Raw genomic sequence first — 23,713 nt, forward strand, 5'->3', positions numbered from 1 at the left:
AGGTTATCCAAGGCTACATAGCAAGAACCTATCTATAAAAACAAAACTACATAAATAAAAATTTCGAAGTCCAATTCTAGCCAGGCGGCAGTGGAGCCCGCCTTTAATCCTAGCACTTGGGAGGTAGAGACAGGTGCATCTATGAGTTCCAGGCCAGCCTGATCTACAGAGTGAGTTCCAGGATAGCCAAGACTATGAAAACCCTGTCTCCGAACAAAACAAAACAAAAACTTCAAGTGTAGGCAGGGCATGGTAGCACAAGCATTTGGGAGGCAAGAGCAGGCAGATCTCGTGAGTTTGAGGCTAACCTGGGCTACATAGGGAGTTCCAGGCCAGCAGGGCTATATAGTGAGGTCCTGTCTCCAAATAAAATAAACTAAAATAAAAAGGATGTGCACTGGAGCAGCGGATGGTACGTGCTTACTAAACATTAATCCTTCCAGGAGCTGGGGTGTGGCTCAGCTTATCGAACTTCCAAGGACCTGGGCTCAGGCCCCAGTGCTGGAAGGGGAGATGACCCTGGGAAATGTTAGTAATGAAGTCTTCTGGCCAGTGTCAGTCCTTCTGGGATTTATTCAGAATTTCTGACCCAAAACACAATGAGCATTTGGTCCAATCATTACTAAAGTTGCTCTTGGTGCTCTTTGGGCCTCCTAAGAAAGCTGGCTTGGGGCTGGAGAGGTGGCTCCATGGTTAAGAGCCCTGACTATTCTTTCAGAGGACCCGGGTTCAACGTCCAGCACCCACATGGCGGCTTACAACTGTCTGTGACTCCAGTTCCAGGAGACCTGAAATTTCCCATGGCAAAACACTAATGCACATAAAATAAGAAAGAAAGAAAGAAAGAAAGAAAGAAAGAAAGAAAGAAAGAAAGAAAGTTGGCTTGGCAGCAAGAAGAACTCTTTTTGGGAAAGTTAAGTGAGCTCAGCCCAGACTTACTGGGTTCTCCAGAATCCAGGTTTGGCTACACTACACCTATGGTATTCTTGTTAGGGGCTCCTGTTACAGCCCCTAGCTCTTGAGGGAAGCTGCAGCATGTCTTTGGAGTCTTCGGAGCTTTCCGGGTCCTCTGCTTTCTCATTTCCTGGTGATGTATGGGGTTTCAAGGTTCCCAAGCCACAAAGAGTCTGGGTGAGGGCAGGGATCTCCCTTCGTCTCTGAAGGTGACCCGGTTTCTTGCCACCAGACAGGTCTGGTGACTTTCTCTTAATGGGATCGGTCCTGGGAAAGGGACTCCAGTCTCTCAGCCTCAGCCTTCCGTGTGCCAACTCCAAACCATGCCTGGGTGCCCTACACTGGAAATGAGCAGACAAGAGCTGCCCTTAGGTGGCCTGCTGGGTCGAGGATGTTCACCTGAGGTGCCCTGCTCTGACCATGCTGTTCGTAGCTCCAGATGTAGCTGTTTTAGGCTGTAACCTCCCTCCAAGGTGGTTTCAAAACTCTCTGTCTATGGCATGTTAAAAAAAAAAGTTATGGGGTGAAGAGATGGTTCGGCAGTTAAGAGCACTAGCTGAGTCTGGTTTCCAGCACCCACTTGGCGTCTGACAGCTGTCTGCAACGCTGACTCCAGGGGTCTGATGCATTTCTGAGTTCCGTGGACACAGGCACGAGTGTGCTACACAGGCAAATATGCAGATAAAACGCCCATATAAGTAAAAATAAATTTTTAAAAAAGTTTTAAAGATGATGGCCATCTTTTCCTTAGTCTAGGTGTGATATTCAAAAAGTTTCGGTCCCACTGGGTGTGGTGGCCTACACCTTTAATCCCAGCACTCGGGAGGCCAGGTGGAGGTAGATCTCTGCGTGTTCAAACCCTAACAAAGTCCCTTTTGGGACTGCAAAAGGTTGCCCCAGACAGCCACACAGGTAAGAATGCCGAGTCCCACTGGAAATCGGTGGTTCCATTCCCCTCATGTTATCTTAAGTGTCGGGAAATTATCAGATTCCTCCCAGAGAGTTTCCTAGCACGCTGGCTTTGTCCTGTGTGTCCTATGCTGATCTCAGCATTGTTTCTATGAGAGGACTGAGAACTGGGGATGAAGGGGACACCCGCACAGCACAGAGGACGCTCCCTTCCAGACCCCAGGTTAGGTACAAACTACACCCAAACGCCTGTTTTCACAGAGAGCCTTTATTAAGCAGGGAGGAGAAGATGAAGTGACTTCTGCCTGACTGGGGCAGCAAACGGCAGCTAATGGCCTTGCAGGAGTCATTCTTTTTTTCCTTTGTTTTTTGGAGACAGGGCTCTGGCACCTCTCCTGGAACTCATTCTGTAGATCAGGCTGGCCTCAAACTTCCAGAGATCCATCTGTCTCTGCCTCCCAAGTGCTGGGATTAAAGGCACGTGCCTCCACCGCCTGCCTGCAGGTGTCCTCTTTAGAAGAGAAAGGGGAGGTCTGCGTTAGAAGGGGCCAGGGCTCTTTGTCAAGGAGGTAGGCACTGAGGGAGAAGGCAGAAGGCGAAGGGGACGAGGGGAAAGGGGCAGAGGGAGGCAGATGTGGCACATAGAAAAATGGCAGTTCATAAAGGTAAAGGGGAAACTGTTAGGATGAGGGGTTTCATTTTAATTGGGCGTGCTAATTAAGTGAACCAAAGGGGGCTTCTGATTGGTGGACTTTGGTAGTCAGCCTCAGGAGGAGGAAGTGGCTAGGAATGTCATCTAACAGTTATTAGCAAGGCAGAGGGGCTGGGGAGAAGACCGAGGCCTGCCAGAACCATGTGCTCAAGTGGGGCGAGTGTCCCTTCAAGGGCTTATGGCCATTTTTTTTTTCCAGCCGGGCATGGTTGACAACAGCCTTTAATCCCAGCACAGGGGAGTAGGAGGCAGGAGAATCAAAAAGTTCCAAGTTGTCCTCAGCTAGAGTGGGAGCCTGAGGCTAGCCTGGGCTACATGAGATCCAATCTAAGTAATAATAACAATTAATAATAACAATTTGAGTGGCACAGGAAAGACATGCAATCTAAAATTATCTAGAAAATATATCTACTATTTACTATGTTTTAGGTTTTTTTGAGATAAGGTTTCACTCTGAAGCCTAGGTTGGCCCGAACTCACTGTGTAGCTCAGGCTAGACTCCAAGTTATTATTCTCCTGCTTCAGTCTCCCAAGTGCTGGGGTCACAGGTGTGAGCCATCAAAGCCATCAAAGCCTAGCTTCTTTCTCTTCTTTGTTTCCTAGACTGGGTCTCATCAGCCTAGGCTGCCTTGAACTTGGTGTAGAGCAGAGGGTGTCCTTGAACTCCTCACCCTCCCGGCCCGGCCCGCCCGCCTTCCAGGTCCTAGTTTTGAAGAGTGTGCAGGTGACCAACACCAACAATACCTCAGAACCAACCAGGCATCTTAGGGAGCCAAGACCTTGTCAGGCCCCTGTGACTTCTTCCAGGAAAGCAAAGTACTCATCCCCAGGAACACACACGTGTGCACACACACACACTCATACGCACACTCAAACACACATACATATACACAGTACATATATACACATATACACACAAAACACATATCCACATGCATGCAGATACACATATACGCTTACACACACTCATATACATACACTCACACAGACATCCACACATGCGCATGCACCCACAAGCACGTGCACACATTCACAGACACAAGAGTGTTTGACATCAAATGTCCCAGGCCTTCCCAGGAAGCCTGAATTTCAGATGTTAGCATCAAGATGGCTCTTCTGACCAACCCCCCTCCACCACACCCCACCCATCCACTTCCTCCCATCTGTTGTCCTGAGCAACAGAGATGCAGGATGCAGTCATAGCCTCTGTTGTCCTGAGCAACCTGGGTCAGGCATGCTCATGTCTTTATCCTCAGGGTATTGCATGGAATCATATCTCTTTTACCAATGAAGCAACTGGGGCTCAGAACAGCTGCATAACTCAAGAGCCAAGGTTAGACCACTGCTCATGCTGGGCGTGGGACAGGAGCTGACTCTCAGGCCCATGGTCTTGGAACCACAACAGGTTCTTTTTAGGCTGTTCAGAAGCTGCCATCAGGCAGGACCCAGGTGGCAAGGGTTTCCTGTTTCCACACACTGTAGCTAAAATAGCCACACATATGTCTGTTTTGTGTGTTGGGGTTTCGTGAGTTAAAAATACGTTCAAGAAACATGCATTATGTTGTACTATCTGGCTCCTGCTTTGGACTTTTTTAAAAACCAAAAAAAAAAAAAAAAGAGGAAAAAGAAAAGGGCTTATTTAGTCTCCACACCCCAGGCCCCAACAGAAAGGAATCTTCTTCCGAGGACTCTGAGGCAGACCTGTTTCCGCTCCCTCGCCAAGTTCAGGTCTTCTTAACCTGTTTCCTCTCTGTTCCTGCTCTTCACCTGGTTCTGGGGCCCACACCATCCCCCACCTCTCCTCCGTGTGGGGTGGGGAGGGCAGGTTTGAGCAAGGTAGGTCTCCCTCTCAGGAGCCCCCCTCTCTCCACCTCCCTCCTGAGTCAGGAGCCAGGAATGTGTGTGGGGGCAGCAGACAGGAATGCCACCCTGAGGGTGGCAGGGCCTGATTCATCTCTCCTTCCACCCATCTTCTCCTTACAGGGCTGGGAAACCTAAGTCTGTCTGGAGATAAGGGAGCAACCTGGGCTCTCCACGGCCTGGAGTTAGATCCCTGAGTAGGGCGGGTCCTCAGCACAGCACACTCCAGGGCAGGCTGCTGAAGGAGGGGAGAGAAGCTGACCTAAAATCTCTCTATCTGACCAGAGAGACTTTCAGATCAACACAATGACTTCTGGGGTAACTTCTGAATGGGGGTGTGTGTTACATTTCAGTCTCTTCGCTGCCTCTGTGACCCACAAAGCAATGTGGACCTGAAAGACTGAAATATTGAAAGATGGGGAGATAGCTCCATCAGGAGGCCCTGAATTCACATCCCAGCAGCTACATAAAGAGCTCGTGCAGGAGTTCCGTCATCCTGGGGCTGCAGGCAAGAAAAAGGGGTCCTTGGGCTTGCTGGTCAGCCAGTCTGCAGAATCAGCGAGCTCCATGACAGTGAAAGACACCGTTCTGAGGGCTGGCAAGATGGTTTAATAAGTAAAGGCACCTGAGCCCCTGAGCCGGGCAGTGGTGGCACATGCCTTTAATCCCAGCACTCTGGAGGCAGAGGCAGGCGGATCTCTGTGAGTTCGAGGCCAGCCTGGTCTACAAGAGCTAGTTCCAGGACAGGCTCCAAAGCTACAGAGAAACCCTGTCTTGAAAAAAAATATTTATTAATTTGTGTGTATGTATGTGTGAACCCTATGTGGAGGTCAGAGGACACTTGTCTAAATCAGTCAACTTAGAGGACTCAGTTCTCTCCTTCCACTATGTGGGTCCTGGTGTCCAATCAGGTCCTGAGGCCTGGCAGCACCTTCACCTGCTAAGGACCTCACTGGTCCTTCATTTCTTTTTTCACTTCCAACTTTTTTCTTTCTTTTCTTTGATTGGTTTGGTTTTTTTCTTTGTGGCTTTTGAGCCTGTCCTGGAACTTGCTCTGTAGATCAGGCTGGCCTCAAACTCACAGAGGCCTGTCTCTGCCTCCTGAGTGCTGGGATTAACCAATATGTACTCTTAACTGCTGAGCCATCTCTACAGCCTTCAATTATTTTGAGGCCAGTAGCCCGGGCTATCCTTAAACTTGAATGTAGCTGAGGCTAACCTTGCTAAAAACACAGGCCTCACACACCCACTAATCCTCATTCTTTTTTGTTTGTTTTGCTTTTTCTTTAAGACAGGGTTTCTCTGCATAACAGCTCTGGTTGTCCTAGAACTTGCTTTGTAGACCAGGCTGGTCTCGAACTCACAGAGAGCCGCCTGCCTCTGCCTCCCAAATACTGGGATTGAAGGTATGTGCCACCCCCCCCCACCTCAGTGTAACCCCTCGTTAGTCTGGATGTTTGGAGTTGTAGGCAGCTCCCCAGCTGGAAGGAACACAAAGACTGAAAACAAGACACAGCACCCCAACTCTGGCAGGAGTGAGGCTGAGAAGCAATGCCTTACTCTAGGGTTCTTCTACGCAGGGCAGGAAATTGCGGTGGGCACCCCAGGTGTAAAAGAGGAGAAAAAGAGATCCAAAATGGGTCCTTGGTGCTGGGGTGGGCTGAAGTCACCCTTGCCCCCATGGGAAAGGGTGGAAACTCTGGCCAGTCCACCATCCCTTTCTCCTTTGCATGGCCCCCGTGGATAAGGCTGGGTGAGCACCAAGCCAGGAGTCCTTCTGAGACCTCCCCATGCCACGCTACCTTCCAGCCCCTGAGGGTCTCCAGTTCGAAGCTGAGGAACACTAATAGTGCTCAGCAGGGGTGGCCAGGGAAGGCAAGGCTACCTGTGAGCTGTCAAGTGGCATTTCTGGAAAGCACTGTGGTAGCATGACTCTAGAACCTGAGGTAGGAACGTCAGCAGCTTAAAAAAACAAAAAAAGAATGTGTGTGTGTGTGTGTGTGTGTGTACGTATGTGGGGGCACATTTCTGTCATGGCGTGCACGGGAGAGTGAGGAACAACTGAGTTTTAGATGTGTGCTCCATCACAACTGGCTTAAAATCTTTTTAAAAATACATTAATTTTGTATGTGTATGCGCATGTGTGTTTAGGTCAGATGAAAATTTGCCCGAGTCAGTCAGCCACAAGAATAATTTTCTCCTATCTGTAGATCGTGGGGCTTGAACTCGGGTCATCAGGTATCTGTCACCTACTGAGCCCATCCCACTGGCTTCTCCCCCCCTTCCCGGTTTGTTTGTTTTCTTCTACTTTTTAAAAATTTGTATTTTGGTGGGCAAAGTTGGCGAACGACTTTAATCGCAGTACTTGGGAAGCAGAGGCAGGCGGATCTCTGTGAGTTTGAGACCAGCCTGGTTCACATAGCAAGTTCCAAGATAGACAGGACTCTTACACAAAGAAACTGTCTCAAAAAAAAAACTAGCAACTCGCTTTTGCTAGTTTGCATGTGTATCGGAGTCAGAGTTCATGTAGCACAGGCTAGTCTTGAACTTGCTAAGTACCAAGAGCTGACCATCATCTGATCTTCCCACGTCTGGGGCTACAGATGTGTGCCATGCGGCGTGGATGAGAACGACTTCAATTCATTGAAGAAGAAAAAAAAAAGCATGCTTGCTGTCACACCAAAGCCTCAAAATAAATTATAGCTGGCTACCCACCCCCTCTGGGAGGGCGGCGAAGCTGCAATGATGCCTTCAGCCCCTGCATGTGGTTTGTCCTGGTGTCTTAGGGTCTGTGATGGGCAAGCATCAAAACCCATGACACGGCTACTGGCGTTCCCACCCAGACAAGGCATCTGCCCGGCAGCCTGGGCGTCAGGATTCCTGGGCTCCAGGCCCCACGAATGACTCATAGCTAACCCCAGACTGTGCCTCCTGGTCTCAGTTTCCCCGGATTGCTCTGTTGGTACCACCTACTACGCGGGGTATTAATAGGGGTGAGGCGCTTTGAACTCCTCAGATGAAAGAGGCTGGGGAGACAGCACCCGGTTATTAGCCCTCCACATCCTGGCGTGGGAGCTGAGGCTGGCCGCCCCTCTTCTGTTCTCGGCTATGGCTGCCCACACTGGGAAGCAAAGATGAACCACCTGTCTTCCTGCCACTTCCCAATCACTCTGCTGAACTGCATTCTCCTGTTGCCTGAGACCCACCATCAATTCAGTCGGCACCCATACACCACGTACAGATGTCTCAACTTTCCCTCTTGCTGACTACAGACCCCACGGGTGATGGCTGTAACTTTTTACATACACCAAAGAGGGGGCACTCCAGAGTCAGCAAAGTAAGCTATGACAGAGGCAGGCCAGTGACACTTCTACCTTGTCTTTGGGTTGCTGTAAGAGGCATGTGAGGACCCTATATGTGCATGCTCTTTGCAAAATGCCAAGCCCTGCATACACGTGGCTGTAATGGGTCAACAGATAAAACCTGGCACAAGCATCTGTTGGCCATTAGGCTCTCACGGATGTTAAGGGCAAAACTAAGTCTATAGTGCCACCTACTGGCTGAAAATGCAAACTGCAGGCCCCAGCCACACAGGCGTCTCCAGACAACTTGTCCAAGTAAACATTAAATATTTTCTTTAAACTTAGTTTGGACAAATCTCCTTCTTTAAAGACAGGGCTTCATATATCCCAAACTGCCTGAAACTCACTACATAGCTAAGGCTTCAACTCCTGATTCTATTGACTCCACATCTCGAGTGTTGGGATTAGAGGCACGTACAACCACATGAAATTAAAAGAACTTCGGCTTTTTTATCTTTACTTTATTTACATTGCTGTTTTGCCTGGATGTGTGTCTGTGTGAGGGTCGGATCTTCTGGAACTGGAGTTACAAACAGTTGTGAGCTGCCATGTGGGTGCTGGGAACTGAACCCTGGTCCTCTGGAGCTCGCTTTGTACAGCAGACTGGCCTCCAACTCAAGAGTTTCACCTGCCTATGCCTCCAGAGTGTTGGGATTGAACACCCAACACCTCTATCACCCGTCTAATCTTTCAAATATTAGCCCCAAACAGAACAAAACTACATAATTTGTAGGAAAATAAAGCAAGTCTGGCTAGGAACAGTCACCTGCGCATGCCTAACCTTAAGGCTCAGTTAACCCTGGAGAACGGCCAAATCACGCCGGAGCTGAGCTGTGTGAAACCATGACCTGGAGGCAGAAACAAGTGGGGCCGCCACGATGGCTCAGAAGGTAAAGGAACCTGTCACCAAGTTCAATAACCTGAGGTCAGCTCCCAGAATTCAGGAGAGAAGCAGCTCACACGACCTATCTATCCCCTGACCTCCACAGGTGTGCCTGCCTGTCACACAGACATGTGCACAAACACAAAATAAATGCAATGAAAACAAAACAAAGAAAGATGCAGGGTTATTTGCAGGGACAGAGACAATACTTTGTTTTGCTCCAAACCCCTGGTTCCTGAGTCTTGAAAAAAAGTTTGAAGACCACAAAAAGTAAGAAATAATCTCACATCTCAACACACCCCACTGCAGCCCCAACAGAGACAGTTCCCAACTTTCAGGCAGCATTTCGTGGGGGTAAGTCTCCAAGCTTGGGGCACCACTGAGGGTGTGATGTCTGGCTTTTTATCCAGAAGTCCTTTGCAGGATGGATCTTCCTCCACCAGGCTGGACACGGCTTTGGGTGGCGACCGGGCGGTCATCCAGGCCCAGCTGCTAGAGCTGCATGGTTTCCTGCTCTGCCGTCTGGTCCGAGGATGCTAAGTACTTCTCCTGGATGCCCAGAGTGCTGGAGGAAGGCAGGTCAAGGCTTGGGTTGCAGGCAGGGATGAGGGACTGGCCTGGGCAGGATCTGACCTCTCCTGACGACTGCCACCCAAACACTGTCCTGGTTCCCACAGCTGGATGTGAGGCCTTCAAACATCCCTTCCCTGGGGTTCCTATTTCTTCCCCACACTGCCGATACCAAAGGACCAGAGAGCACCAGCATCAGCTTTGTATGGCATATGCTCGAGACAGACCAGGGTGTTCAAATCCTGCCCCGTCGCTTCCTTTCCTCTTCTGAAGAGTTACATGAGAGCCATGACTATAAAATGAGCGCCTCCTCACCTGGCAGAGCTGCCGCAGTGACCACTGTTACCCCCTCCTCACCTGGCACAGCTGCCGCAGTGACCACTGTTACTTTCTTTTTTCTACAGAGAACTCCTATTCTCTGTTTGAGCTACAAGGGTCTCCTCCCTCCCTCTGGGACACAACACAGGTCAATTCACAAAGGGAAAAGAGCAGACATTGCTAACACTGGCTGCCCACGCGCCATCGCCTTGGTCCTCTCAGCCCTGGGGACTGCACGTTCTATCCTACCGTTCTAGCCACTGTCCCCATGGCCTGACACAGATCACTAGCTGGGATCATGTGCCTCCACCCTCAAGACTCTGGAATTTCCGTCTCCAGCATCCTGGGCAAAAGCTCTGTCTTCGAGACCATCGACCTAGAGAACTAGGGCTTTCCCGCCCTGCCTCTTGCACAGCTTCCGACCCAGGAACACACACATGGGTCAAAGCCAAATGCCCAGCTGCCTCTGCACCACTCTGGTCATCCAGCGGTGCCCTCAAACCTTTTTCTTTTTTCTTTTGTTTTGGTTTTTGGAAACAGGGTTTCTCTGTAACTTTGGAGCCTGTCCTGGAACTAGCTCTTGTAGACCAGGCTGGCCTGGAACTCACAGAGATCCACCGCCTGCCTCTGCCTCCCGAGTGCTGGGATTAAAGGCATGCACCACCACCACCACCCAGCTCAGCCCATTCCTTGTAAAGACAAACCTGTCCCCTTTCCCTATGACCACTGTCACTGGCTGTCCTAATCTACCTCTTCCATATTTTCAACACACATCTCTTTCTCTATTTTTCTCTTTTGCTATATTGTTTGAGATAGAAGCTTACTTTGTAGCCCAGGCTAGCCTCAAGCTCCTGCCTCAGTGAGGCAAACACTGGCTTACAGGCATGAGATTCCACGCATGGCTCCTGCTCTAGTTCCCCACATGCTCTGCCTGGCGAGACTAAGAACTCCGCTGCCCCAAATTACAGCCACTCAGTGCATTTTCCACAAGTACAGGACTCTCCTGAAATGTCCCTCAGCTCTCAGAGAATTGGAGGAAGATCAGGAGTTCAAGACCAGCCTGCACTATACAGGGTTATAGGCCAGCTAGGGGTGAAGAAACCCTGTGTCAACCTAAATAAAGCCTTACCTTTGGGCTGATGACAATACGTACTTCCCTCCACTCTGGTGCTGGGCATCAACCCAAGGCCTCATGGTAGCAGGCATTGTATCCTTGGCTACACCCCAGCCTCCATCACAGACCCATCTCCTTCCCCATACCCTGGCGCCTCTTCTCCATTTTCATGCAGGACACCAGCAAACTGAACCCCTCACACTCCTCCCAATGCAACTTCATCTCTAGGCTTCTGTGTCTGCCACTCCTCTGGTGTCCCTTCCCGTGTCCCCTAAGGATACGAGGAGAAATGAAAGTCGGCTCCCATGGCAGCGGACATCATGGCCTCCAGGCTTCGCTGCTCTTGAACCCCAAAACAATAGCCATTGGCTTTATCCACAGCCTGTAGGACTCGCTGGATGCTGTCCTTGTCCTGAGCAGAGAAGAGAGGGAACACAATGAGTAAATCAAGCGTGGAGGGCAGAGGCCACGCCTACTGCTCTCCTCTAGCTCCTCCCAGGACGATTTCACCTGCACTGTCCTTGGCCTAGAGGAGTCTAGCTGGCTGGCCAGACAACTGTCCAATTGTCCAAATTAGAAGAGACCAGCTCCTACATGCCGTCACTGCCTAGGGTTTTCTCCTTAGGGCAGAGCAGCAGTTAACCATCCTAGGATAACTGTCCCACTGCTCCTGCTAGGCCAACCAGCCTTCAAGGTCAGAAGTCAGTGAAGGGTGAGGTACTGTCAGTGTTGGGGACAGCACTCCAGTCAGGGAGGCACTCAGCAAACACCTCTGTTATCTGGCCCATAAGGATTTCCTCATCCTATACACCAGTGAGAACAGCCCATATTTCTCAATGAAGGATGCAGATCAGAATAACGCACGTGCAGCCCTCGGCACAGTGCTAGCAGGGACAGCTGCAGCGAGTGGTGGCTGGCACGCCCACGCTCTCCTGCTCGCCTTCTCGTGCAGGAGACAAGTGTGGTGTGAGTGCCAAGTCAGCTCAAGCCCCCCACCACAGAAAGGAACCTAAGACCACCGTGTCTCCCGGGTTAGCTCTGTCACAAGCAAGATGAGAGGCATGGAGATTGGGGGGCACTCTGCAAACTCATAACATAGGTGCACAGTGAAATGGACCCAAAAATCTGTCCCCTGGGTCCTGGGTAAGTTTTTGCTGTGACTCTGGACTCACGCTCGTTCATTTACACTTAGGGGGCATGTGCAAAGGGGCCCTGCAGAGTCAGCACCACAGGACTAAAGTCTGGGTTCTGCTTTTCACTGGGATCCTGAGCCCACTGCGCCTGGTCCTGAAAGTCAGCCAAGGACAGACCCAGGACGCAGACTGTTCCTGGAGCCATCAAATCTTCTTATGTCCTTGGCCCCTGAGAGCTGCAGCCACCGGGAAGAGCTATCTCCTATCCAATACCTGGATGTTCAGAGGGATAAAGGAGACCAGGCTGTAGTCTTCGACGAGCTGGACCAGCTTCTCATTGAGCTGACGGTAGTGACTGAAGAACGGGTCAGATGCCAGGTGCTCAAGCAGGTAGGAGAGGTCCAGGACTTCCGTGTAGTAGTCCAGGTTGAAGGCTGAGGAGAGAGGGCAGAGTCAGAAGCCACTGATGCCAGCTAAAGACCTCAGGACTGGAGGAGCTGAGCCGCAGCTCCCCGACAATGTGTTTAGCATTCGGAAAGGCTTGGGTTCTACTTCTGGCACCCAAAGGGGGATTAAAAACTGTAACCAGGGGTGGGAATTTAGCTCAGCACTAGAGCACTTGCCTAGCACACACAAGGCCCTGGGTTTGGTCCTTAGCTCTGGGAGAAACCACAACCAATGGACTTGCCTGGTATATATGAAGTGATGGGTTCTGACCGGGCACTGTGCAGCACTAGGATACAAGAGAGACCCGATGCTTGGGGCTTTATCTTGTTTGTTTCTGTCATTGCTTTTTTCTGAGACAGGGTCTCACCCCTCAGCTCTGGCTGGCCTGTCACTATGTAGCTGCTCAGGTGGCTTTCCCAGCAATCCCCTGCCTCAGACCCCTGCGTGCTGAGATTACAGGCATGAGTGCCACACTGGCTCCAGTACCTACACACACTAAATACTTGCTGGAGCAGTGAAATGATGTTAGCGAGGAGAAAAACATTTGCTGGGCGGTGGTGGCGCACGCCTTTGATCCCAGCACTCGGGAGGCAGAGACAGGATCTCAGTAAGTTTGAGGCCAGCCTGGTCTACAAAGTGAGTTCCAGGTCAGCCAGGACTGTTACACCCTGTCTCTCTCTCTCTCTTTTTTAAAAATTATTTATTTATTATGTATAGTGTTCTGTCTGCATGTATGCCTGCCAGCCAGAAGAGGGTACCAGATCTCATTATAGATGGTTGTGAGCCACCATGTGGTTGCTGGGAATGGAACTCAGGACCTCTGGAAGAGCAGCCAGTGCTCTTAACCTCTGAGCCATCTCTCCAGCCCGAAAAACCCTGCCTCAAAAAAAAAATAAATAAAATAAAAGAAAGAAAATGAAAAGAAATATTCTCTTGGCCTGGTAGCACAGGCTCCTCCTGTCTTATCTCCCAAGTACTGGGATTACAGACACACATCATCATATCAAAGGCCACTTGGGCTCCTTGGAAAGTCACTCCCAAAGATGTGTGGACTCTGGGCTGATCTCCCTCCATGTCCTGACTAGGCAAGGTCCCTTCCATGTCACCCCCAGCCCCCCTCCCTGCTCATATGCTAGACATTTCAGCTTTCTTCTCTTGGCTCCACGGTTTCAGATTTTTAAGGAGCAGACGCCATTAGCACAGCAGAAAAAAAAAATGCTGATCATCGAGACACTACCCATTGAGTCCTATGCATTCTTGCCACCTGAGGATGATGCAGGTATAAGTTGACCGACTACAAGCCAGTCCCTGCTGGGTCCACCCATGCCTCTGACTCAAGGCTTTCTACCCTCTAGAACACCTGCTGTTTGAGCCACCGGGGGATGGCAGTTAGTTTCACTACAGCAGTTCCCGCTAGGCCAACACTTCTGCCCCTAGTGGTCAAGATCAAGCCAGAACAGTCCTCCAGTAGGCCACTCCTCACCAGCCAAGGGTCAGGGTGCCAGGGCTCAGGGCAGTGAGCAGTTATCCACTCCTTCAGCTAGCCACTGTCCTACCACCTTGTCTCAATCGCTCTGTAGCGCTCCTCTGCGATCTCTAGCCTACTCCAGTAACTGGCACAGCGATGCACCACGTCAGGAAGACACAGTGGGGCAGCTTCCCTCCTGCTCCACGCAGGGACTCTTACCCAGCTTCCCATAGTGTTCGATAAGGTCCATCTTGGAGAGGAGGTTGACATGGGGCAGCTCCACATGCAGCATGGTGGCCAGGGAGGTGCACAGCACTGAGATGAACTTGCCTGGGTCTGTGCAGTAGTGAGAATCCACAAGATGGACAGCCGTCAGCTGTGAGCGGAAGACAGAGGATGAGAGAGAAAGCCGGACCGCAGTGGGAGGGGCTTCAGGGCCACGCGTCCCTTGTGAGAAGAGCAGCTTAAGGATCCAGCCTAAGCCTTCCTCAGCTGTGTCCTGCTTCTACTTCCTTGTCTGTGTGTGCTTGCAACAGGGCTTTACGGCCTGGAGCTCATGATCTTTCTGCCTCCACAAGCCAAGTGCTGGGACTACAGGCATGCGCCACTTTCCTGGGCTCTTGTATTTAATTCTAATAGCCAGCATCATGTCTTCCGCCCCGAAAATATGCGGGTTTTCTTACAAAGTTCCTTTGTTTCCTCCCTACTATGCTGGGGACCAAATCCAGGGCCTGTGGTCTCTGCTTGTTAGGCAAAATCTCTACCATTGAGCTAAATCTCCAGTCCTTCTTAAGAGGTTTCTTGCATAGCGCCCTGCAGTGGGAGACGGGTTCAAATCACACTGCATCTGTCTCCCTACTCTTTCACTACACATTTGCACACCAACAATTGCTGTAGCCACTCTCTAATATTGATCACTTCCACTTAAATTCCCCAATAAGGAACTAACACATTTATTCAAGAGATACAAAACTGAGCCGAGAGGACTTTCCCAGATCACGGAGTTGGTGGCAGAGTTAAAATTCGAACTCAGAGGCTTTAGTTCTGCTCCAAGCTCAACTCGGCCAGTATCTGGCAGTGTGACTTGGGGGCGTGGCATCTGCCTGACTCCCTGTCTCAGGGACTCCCTCTGTGTAAAGGGCTTGCCCGACCGAGACGCACCCTGAGGTCCCACTGTGCCATCTGGGAGAAGATATTGCGCAGGGCAGCATGGTGCGTGCAGAGCTCCACCTGGCCGGGACAGTCGAAGAGAAAGTAGTGGCCTCGGAGGGGCTCGAGCTTGGCGCGCAGCCAGTCCAGGTTGGCTTCCAGGTACTCCATGCAGTAGAGCAGACCACCGTTGGGGCCCAGGCGCAGCGCGTCCATCACGTCGCCCAGCCCCACCAGCTCGCCCACGTCCACGGCACACTCATAGGGCAGCCCTTCGTTGGCTGGGTCCAGGTTCACCACGGCCACGCGCCGGCCGAGCGCGCGCAGGAACTCACTCATGCCCAGGCAGTACGTGGTCTTCCCCGAGCCCGGGGGCCCGATCACCGCCTGCCCGAAGGCCGTGGCCGGGGCGGCCCCCGCCATGGCTGGAGCAGGTCAGCCCACAGGCGCCTCCCGAACTAAAACAAGGAGACTCACACAGAAAACTAGCAAACTACCCGGCAAGGAAGGGAAAAGCTCCGACTTCCGGACTCTGCCGGAAATGGCTGAGAGGAAGTCCCGCCCACACGTCAACGACGTTGGCAGGCAATGGAGCTGTAGTTACACCGCCCGCCGCCTTCCTCCCTCTGCGGTGTCAGTCTCAGGGTTTCCCTGGTTTCTCTAAGTCAGACTTCCGGGCCGGTCCAGACCTAAACTCGTTTATTGTCGTGCAGACCCGCCCCCAGCCAAAGGGTAGAGGTGGTGAGGGGCCGCCCGACCCCTCTGGATCAGTTCTTCTCTGGTCCCAAATTCTTTTTCTGACCTCGTGATGTCCTCCTTCAGACCCCAGCAAACCCAACTGGAATGTGCCACAGGCAGTCCAGATCTTCCTGGTTCTGGGGCGAGCCCAGACAAGGACTAGGGTTCGGAGACCACCCCAGGAGAGGGAGGGGCTTTTTGTGAAATCATCTTTGAGGTAGACAAGCGCAGGCGTGCTCAGGTATGAGCAAGTGAGCCTGTTTTGCAGACTCCCTGGCTCTTAGCTGCTTCAGAGGCCCACAAGGCAAGCCCCAGGCTGTTTCCTGCAGCCGAGTGACCCTGCCCCAAAGACCAGCGTCACTCAGGCTCCAGGGGTCTGTCCAAGGCACAGCTGGAACCCCTCACAAAAGTCATATCTGTCCGAAACTTCATGCTTGTGGGTGGCTGGCGTCGGAGCAAGGACTCTGTCTCGTCTTGGGGAAGAGGTTCATCATAGATTGTGGAAATGAGTCCCAAGCCAGTTCTACGGGGTCTCTTCAGTTGCCCAAATGGCTGTAGTTTCTCTCCATGGTACCTGGATCAAACAAGGCAAGCAAGGGACAGGAGTAGCTACTAAGTATCTAGTTTGTCCTGTAAGATACACTGTCTTGTGCTGATAGGGTTTGAACCCAGGGCCAGACCCCAACACCTGCAGTAGTGCCCGCCACCTTCTGGAGAGTCTGCCAACTACAAGGAACATCTTCATTCCCACAGCGGGCTCTCTTATGAAGCCCAAACTCAGACTTGAGGAAATGACTTTCCTGGGGGACCCACGACAGTTTTAAGTTACAGGATTTGGTCTAAAATGAACATAAAGAACTGTATCATCAATTTCTTCTACTTCTACTATGAAGTTCATCTTCTAGGGGTATCTAGCATGCATCCCCAAAGCAACAAAAAACCAAATAACATCATTGCTAGGTTAAGACTCTAAAGAGTCCTTCAGGGGTGTACTTACCCCAATCCACGTTTGCATCTGGGGTGCTGGCCATCACCTTCTGGGGCCTCAGGCACCCCGGAGCACCTACTACCCAGGCCCTGGCCTTCAGCCCAGCCCTGGCGCTCCATCACCTTCCGGCCAATGCCCTGCAAAGGGAAGCAGTGAGACTCAGGAAAAGTGGCTTAAGTTTGACAAGGTGGTGTGTGTCCCATCCATCACTTGGGAGACAGGGGCAGAAGGACCTGACCTCAGGGTCTGGATAGGCTACATATGGAGATCCTACCTCAAAGGGAGGGAGGAATGGGTGGGGGGGGGAGAGAAATGGGAGAAGGGAAGGAGAGGGGAAGGAGGGAGGGGGCCGATTCTTGGAGAACGCAAGAAAGGGGCGGAGCAGCGCTCCCTTACCTTGGTGTGGTGCTCAAAGGCGCCCACTTGGCGGCCTATCACAGAGCCATCTTCCTGGCCACCACGGAGTCTCTGTTCTAGGCGCATTTGGACATAGTCACGGGCGTCTTTGTCTCCACCATCTGAGGAACCATAACCCATTTTGTAAAAGGGTCCCTCTCACACCAGGAGGATCAGGTATCTGGGGTCCCCTCACAAGACTTAGGGATTAATTTTCATAATGCCTGCAATCTCTCTCAGGAGGCTGGGAACACGCATCAGGAAGCACAGTTCCCATGCTGCACACGAGGAACTGCTGTGGGCTAAACTCTTGGGAGCCAGTGAACATGTATTACCCTCAGTGGTTAATAAGAGCTGACTGGCCGAGGGCTAGGCAGGATTTTTGGTGTAGAGAGAACACTGGAAAGGAAGGAGGAGTCTCAGAAGTCCCGAGGAGACAAAGAAAAGGAGGAGATGAACTTTCCATACTGAGATAAGGAAGGTACCAATCCCATGGTAGAACATAGAAGTGGGTTGACTGAGGTGGTAGGAGCTAGTTAGGAACAAACTTAAGCTGTCAGCCAAAACACCAAAAATAAATTTAAAAAAATATATCAAAAAAAAAAAAGGCATTCAGACTAGTCTACATAGTGAGTTTTAGAACAGTCAGGGGTACACAGACTGTCTCAAAACAAAACAAAAACCAGAAACAAAACAAAAATCCAGGTCATTTTTCCCTTCAGAACTACAAGGTGACCAAAGGCCAAGCTTTTATTTAGAGCCTGTTTGTTCAGTCAGCCCCCGAGGGTGTTCCCAGAGCCTGCCAGCCAGCAGCACCTAACTACAGGCAGTGAGTATGCACAAGCAGAGATGGTAAGTCCAGTCAGCCTGTTTGTACAGGTTTTGCACCTACAGATCAACCACTCTGAAACAACTCAGAACATAACTGCATCTGGACCAACACACAGACTCCCCACCCCATCATTCAGTCTCTCTCATGTCCCCAGGGCAGGGATTCCAAGCTGTACACCAACATAGCTGGCGAGTAATTCTTTTTCCTGGTGCTGGACTTGAACCCAGGGCCTCACATCTGCTAGGAAAGTACCACTGGGATTTTCCCCCAGCCCTTGCTAACTGATTTTGAGAGAGATTACTTACAGTGTGCATGAGGATGTATGTAGGTCTATGCAATTACACAATTGCGTACGAAAGCACCTGCAGACCTTGGTGTGCACGGGGGTTCTAGAACCGTTCTCCTTGAGCACACTGAGAATGAGTGCACAGTGCCTCTAGCTCCCTGATTCAACCTCTGCCAAGCATGTGCGGCTAGCATACAGTTACATACATATATATAACATACATATAGCACCAGTTCCTCCCACAACTGCCACCCCCGCCAGTACCTTTGTCGTAGTAGACACTCATGTCCACGTCCCAGTCATCGGCCGTCTGCTCGTCAAAGTCTACAGGGATAGAAGCATGGGTTGAGGACTCGGACGAGGAACCCGACAGAGGGGCTTGCACAAGCCGAAGGTGCTCTACTGTGAAGCTCTGTGCCCCACCCCAGTGACTCCCAGCTGTGCTTCAACCGAAGTCCAGGGTTAGACAGACATTCTAGGTGCTATCCCAATTCCTCATTCTAAAACAGGATCAACAGTTTGCACTTAAACAGGATGGACACCATTTCCTAGCTTTATTTAGACTGTCGGGCAATCATCCACTATATGGAGCAGAGAGGCCGCTACCTGGGTTTGACAGCCCTGGCATCCCCACCAAAGTTCATGTGTTAACAACTTAGTCTCAGACGCAGCGGGAAGTAATGGGAACTTTAAGAGGTGGCGCTTCATTTATGACCTTAAAAAGGACTGTGAGACCCCGTCTCTTCTTCCTTCTCTCTCCCTTGAGTCCCAGTCATGAGGTGAACAGGCTTCCAACCACACTGTGCAGCCTCACCACAGGCACAGAAGCCAACTGCCCATGCCAGAGACCTCCAATCCGAGCCAGCACTCCTCTCTTTAAAAGTTAATTCATCTCTGGTATTCGCCACAGTAACTGCAAGCCTTACCTCCTTCTTCCTCCTGCCAGAACTGAGCATCAGTGTAGAACACCAGGCCAGAGCCGCCCTTCTCCCACTTGAGCTCAATCTCTTCCTCGAACAGCCGCTCGGTCGTCCGCTCCTGCCTGGTCACGTCCTCGTGCAGAGCCTCATGACGCTCCCACTCCTCACACCGGTCATCGTCCTGGGAGAAGGGGAGGAAGGGGTGACCTGTGTGTCTGACTCCAGACCGCAGGCCTAGGAGGAGTCACAGGGCCCAGCAGGGGACACGGGACCTCGACCACAGCAAGTGCTTTCAGGCATCTCCAGAAGCAGTGCAGCTGGACATTGAGACCTTGATGACACCTGCTGCCAGCCCTCTGCTGCTCACCCCACCCCACCCGCTCTCAGTTCTGTGCTACTGACCACAGTTCCTTCTCCACGCCGCTTCTCTGCTTGCGCAAACCCTCAGCTGAGTCCCCAGCCTACACAAAGCCCGCTCAGTCTACAGCTCTCTTTAGTGTGTAAATCGGTGTACACCAATTAAGCCTTTCTCAATTATGTCATCTCCTGCCCATCCTATAACTAGGTTCCTGGAATAATCCCGGTGGCCCTGTGAGGCAAGTGCTGTTACTTCCATTTTACAGGAGGGAACCGAAATCAGAGGTAAGGCTGCCCATAAGAGCAGCCGAGCCAGCAGGCAATCCCAGGCCATCTTCACACAGCCTTCCACACTCTTTCTTTCTTGTTTCAACATTTAGGTTCTTCCAGGGCAGAAAATGGATCATGGAATGTCTTTGAGCACTAGTTCTTACTACAATGTGCTCAACTGGACTTGTGGAATGACAGGATGACTCTTGGCTTGACTCCCCTGGGGACCTATGCTATGGGATAATACTCTTGTACAATATAAAGATTTGTCACTTGTACTGGTTTAATAAAACACTGATTAGCCAATAGTCAGGCAGGAAGTATAGGAGGGCAAACCAGAATAGGAGAATTCTGGGAAGAGGAAAGGCTCAGTCTGTAATCACTAGCCAAACATAGAGGAAGAAAAATGAGAATACCTTACTGAGAAAAGGCACCAAGCCACATGGCTAAACATAGATAAGAATAATGGGTTAATTTAAGTTGTAAGAGCTAGTTAGTGATAAGCCTGAGCAAAAGGTCAAATAGTTTATAATTAATATAAGCCTCTGTGTGTTTATTTGGGACCGAATGGCTGCAGGACCAGGAGGGATATAACTTCTGTCTACAAATCCTGGCCTGGCCTTTGCAAGAGACGAGCAGAGGGCTGCACCTACTCACATCATCAGAGTGGGACTCCTCTTCTTCCTGCAGCCCTTCATCCTCAGGCTCATCCAAGAGGCTGGCTGGTGGCTCTTCCAAGAAGGTTTCCTGGGGGATCTCCTCCCCCTCAGCAGTGTACACATGCTCTTCCTGCTCCACGGTCTCGGAGTCCTCATACTCGAAGGGCACATTGCCATAGCGACGGGAGGAGCCGGTCTTCGGGAACTGGAGCTGCAGCTGCGTGATGATTCGAGGTGGAAGACGGCAGGCCCGGATCAAGTCCAGAAAGACCCGCAAGGGCGTGCCCACATTGCCATTGGGCATTAGCACTGGTGGATTCAGCTCCGGTAGCTGCTTCAGGTCGGACAAAGTAAAAGCTTCATTCGCTGCCTTTCGACTCTGTAGCTCCTTCCGGGTTTTAAAGGGAAAGGGACCCAGATCTTAGGGAAGGGGGAGAAGCATGGATGTTAAAATCCTCGACGTTTGTACTAATGTTCAAGTCACAAGTAAATCTCACTTTGAAGTTGTTGCCTGTCAGGCATGGTGGTCTACATCTGTGAGACCAGCACCCAGGAAATTGAGGTAAGAGGAGGTGGGTAGGAGGCCAGTTAGGCCACACAGTAAGACATCTCAAAGAAGGGCTAACAAGATGAACTTCCTCCAGGCTGGATGGTTTGAGTAGATTCCCCAGAATCCACTTGGCAGAAGGTGAGAACTGGCTCCCGTAAGCTGTCCTCTGACCTCCCCACTAGAGTCACAGCACATGTGTGTCTTCTACTTCCACAAAATAAATGTAATTTAAACAAATGTTTTTGTGTATATACCTGAGTGTATGTATGTATATGTACCACATGCATAAAGGAGCCTGTGGAGGTTAGATCCCCAGACTGGAGTTACAGGCAGCTGTGAGTTGCCGTGCGGGTGCTGGGAACTGAGAATCCTCTGCAAGAGCATGAACTTAAGTGCATTTAACTTGTGAGCCTGACGTATTTCCTGTCTAGCCCTTGTATTTCCTGTCTCCCTGGAGGAATACACAGCTTTCTCCAACATCTGCCTCCTGGCGATTGGCTTTCATTGGCACCAGAGGGAGAATCATTACCTCTCAACTAGATCTGGAGCCCTCTGCCGACCGTCACCAATCCCCAGTGCACATGTCTTGTATTCCAGGCACATCAAATGATTTTTTTAAATTATTATTTGCTCGATTATTGTGTTATGTGAGTGTACACCAGAGTGCTCCTATGGAGGTCAGATGATAACGTGCTAGAGCTGGTCTTCTCCTTCACCATGTGGGTCTTAGAGATCCAACTCAGGTCTTCCGATCTGGCAGTAAGCACCCTACTCATCTTGGTCATCTTGGTAGCCCAGGATTGTTTCAAGAAGTCAATAAGAAAATGATGGACTGGTTAGATATGGTGGTAAACACTTATAATCCCAGCACTTGAGAGGCGGCAAGGGCGGGAGGATCAGGAAATCAAGGTTATTTCTTTTATTCATTTTTGAGAGAGGCCAGGTATGTATGACCTGTAGACCAGGCTGGTCTTGAACTCAAAGATCTGCTTGCCTTTCCTGGGATTAAGGGCGTGCTCTACCGTGCCTGGTTCAAAGTCATTCTAACATAGTTTGAGACACAGAGAAGCAGCAGCTCATTACTCTCATGCAGTCTACCCTGAGAAGACATTGTTCAGAAAGATTCTGCCAAAACCATAACCTTGCTCACAGACACACAAAAAATCATTTTCTGAAGACATCTGCTCAAAAACTGTTCAACCTTGAACTGACATCACTGGGGTTGCTGGGTCCTAACATCTTCCTCGGGGGTGGGGGTGAGAAGGCCCAGTGTCAGTGTCTGAGGTAGAAGGCGTACAGCAGACAAAGTCATTTAACAACGGGGGAAAAACTTATATACTCTCCCAGCACCCAGGCCTTCCAATCCGTTGACATCGCATGGTTGCCTCTCATTGGCTAGGCATGATCAGGACCTCTGACAGCACCTGTTCCTAGGCCCTCAGAGCAATCAGGGCCTCTGACAGCAAAAGGCCAACTCCAGGTTAGCTCCTATCTTCCTACACACTGTTTTTTTTTTGTGAGTTTTTTTCTTTCGTTCTTTTTTTTTTTTTTTTTTGAGATAGGGTCTGAGCTGCTTATGAAGTTACAGAAATCCCCCTGCCTCTGTTTCCCAAGTGCTAGGGCTAACGGTCCAAACTCTTGTTAATAATTCTTGTAGCCATGGAAAAACTGTTTCAAAATCACTAGTGTGCTGTAGAGATGGCTCAGAGTTTAAGAGCACTCGCTGCTCTTCCAAAAGTCCTGAATTCAATTCCCAGCAACCACATGATGGCTCACAATCATCTATAATGGGATCTGGTGCCCTTTTCTGGCATGCAGGCACATGGAGGCAGAACACCGTATACATAATAAATGTAAACATAAAAGAACAACCCCTCAGAGAAATGGTCTTAATAAGGGATAAACTGGAAACCCAACTATATTGGTGTCTATCTTGTTTTTTTTTTTTTTTTGTCTTTTGTCTGAGTGACACTAAATAGCAAATTATGGCTGAAAACGTGACCTTTGTCCAAAACTGATTTAAAACTCCTAGACGGTAACAAGCAGAGGTCTGACCTATCTCCACTACCCAGGAAATGTGCCTCCGTTCTGAGGCCTGTAAGTCCAGTCCATTCTCTCTCCCTTACCTGAAGCCTCAGTGGGTGTCCTCAGTCTGCGGATGAGACAACGACCCGGGAGCCAGGTCCCCTCAGAGTCCAGCCACCGGCGGCCCGAGTACATGCGAAGCAGCCTCTGAGCTTGCGCCACTCCCCGCACCGAGACGACGCAGCAGCAGGTGCGGGTCTGGACGGGAGCAGAGTTCCGGGCGGGGACAGCGCGGGCATCGGGGGCTGCAGTCTGGGTGAGATCCGGATCCTCAGCAGCAGGGTCGGGGGCAGCTCGGGCCGCGTCCGGAGCCGCCGCCTGCGGAGGGCCCCTCTCCGGCCGATGTCGGTAGTGGAAACACAGAAAGCCTCCGCCGCGCTGCTCCCGGAACTGGCTGAAGTAGTTCCGTAGCTGGGCCGAGCGTAACCCGGGAGGGATACCACTCACCACCAGGTACAACTCCGACTCTTCGTCCACCTCCCTGGGCGTCGCCATCTTAGACTGTCACATGATCACTTGGCGTCAACTCTCGCGAGAACACCACGACTCAGACTCTGGCGTCTGCTTTAACAGAGTGCGAACTGTTTGGCCGTTTGGTCCTTCAAGTTATGTTTTAGCTGCTCTTGGGCCGAGGCCGTTTGTTCAAATCCACAGATGATGGAGAACTTCTCTTATTGACTGGGCTGTAACACAGTGAGAACCGGTTCTAAGGAGGAACCAGCATGGGGCGTTGGGGAGGCTGAGCCAGGAGTT

At 50.9% G+C, this 23,713-nt stretch overlaps 2 protein-coding genes across 2 annotated transcripts; both read right to left on the reverse strand.

Annotated features, from left to right (window-relative positions):
- Positions 1–8,239: 8,239 nt before the first annotated feature.
- On the reverse strand, positions 8,240–15,429 carry Gpn2 (GPN-loop GTPase 2). Its single transcript, XM_050150194.1, has 5 exons — positions 14,892–15,429; positions 13,950–14,106; positions 12,089–12,249; positions 10,964–11,094; positions 8,240–9,245 (listed from the first exon to the last, which is right to left on the reverse strand). The coding sequence occupies exons 1-5, from the start codon at positions 15,300–15,302 to the stop codon at positions 9,173–9,175; spliced, it is 933 nt and encodes a 310-aa protein (XP_050006151.1). The 5' UTR covers positions 15,303–15,429; the 3' UTR covers positions 8,240–9,172.
- A 132-nt stretch (positions 15,430–15,561) lies between these two features.
- Gpatch3 (G-patch domain containing 3) lies at positions 15,562–23,486 on the reverse strand. The gene is made up of 7 exons (XM_050149956.1): positions 23,002–23,486; positions 20,324–20,745; positions 19,046–19,220; positions 18,384–18,443; positions 17,002–17,123; positions 16,615–16,742; positions 15,562–16,191 (listed from the first exon to the last, which is right to left on the reverse strand). Exons 1-7 carry the CDS (start codon positions 23,453–23,455, stop codon positions 15,975–15,977), a joined length of 1,578 nt encoding a protein of 525 aa, XP_050005913.1. The 5' UTR covers positions 23,456–23,486; the 3' UTR covers positions 15,562–15,974.
- Between the last annotated feature and the right edge of the window lie 227 nt (positions 23,487–23,713).

The sequence above is a fragment of the Alexandromys fortis genome, unplaced genomic scaffold, assembly GCF_014885135.2.
Source record: "Alexandromys fortis isolate MF-2015 unplaced genomic scaffold, M_Fortis_MF-2015_v1.1 scaffold_26, whole genome shotgun sequence".
NCBI classification, from domain to species: domain Eukaryota; kingdom Metazoa; phylum Chordata; class Mammalia; order Rodentia; family Cricetidae; genus Alexandromys; species Alexandromys fortis.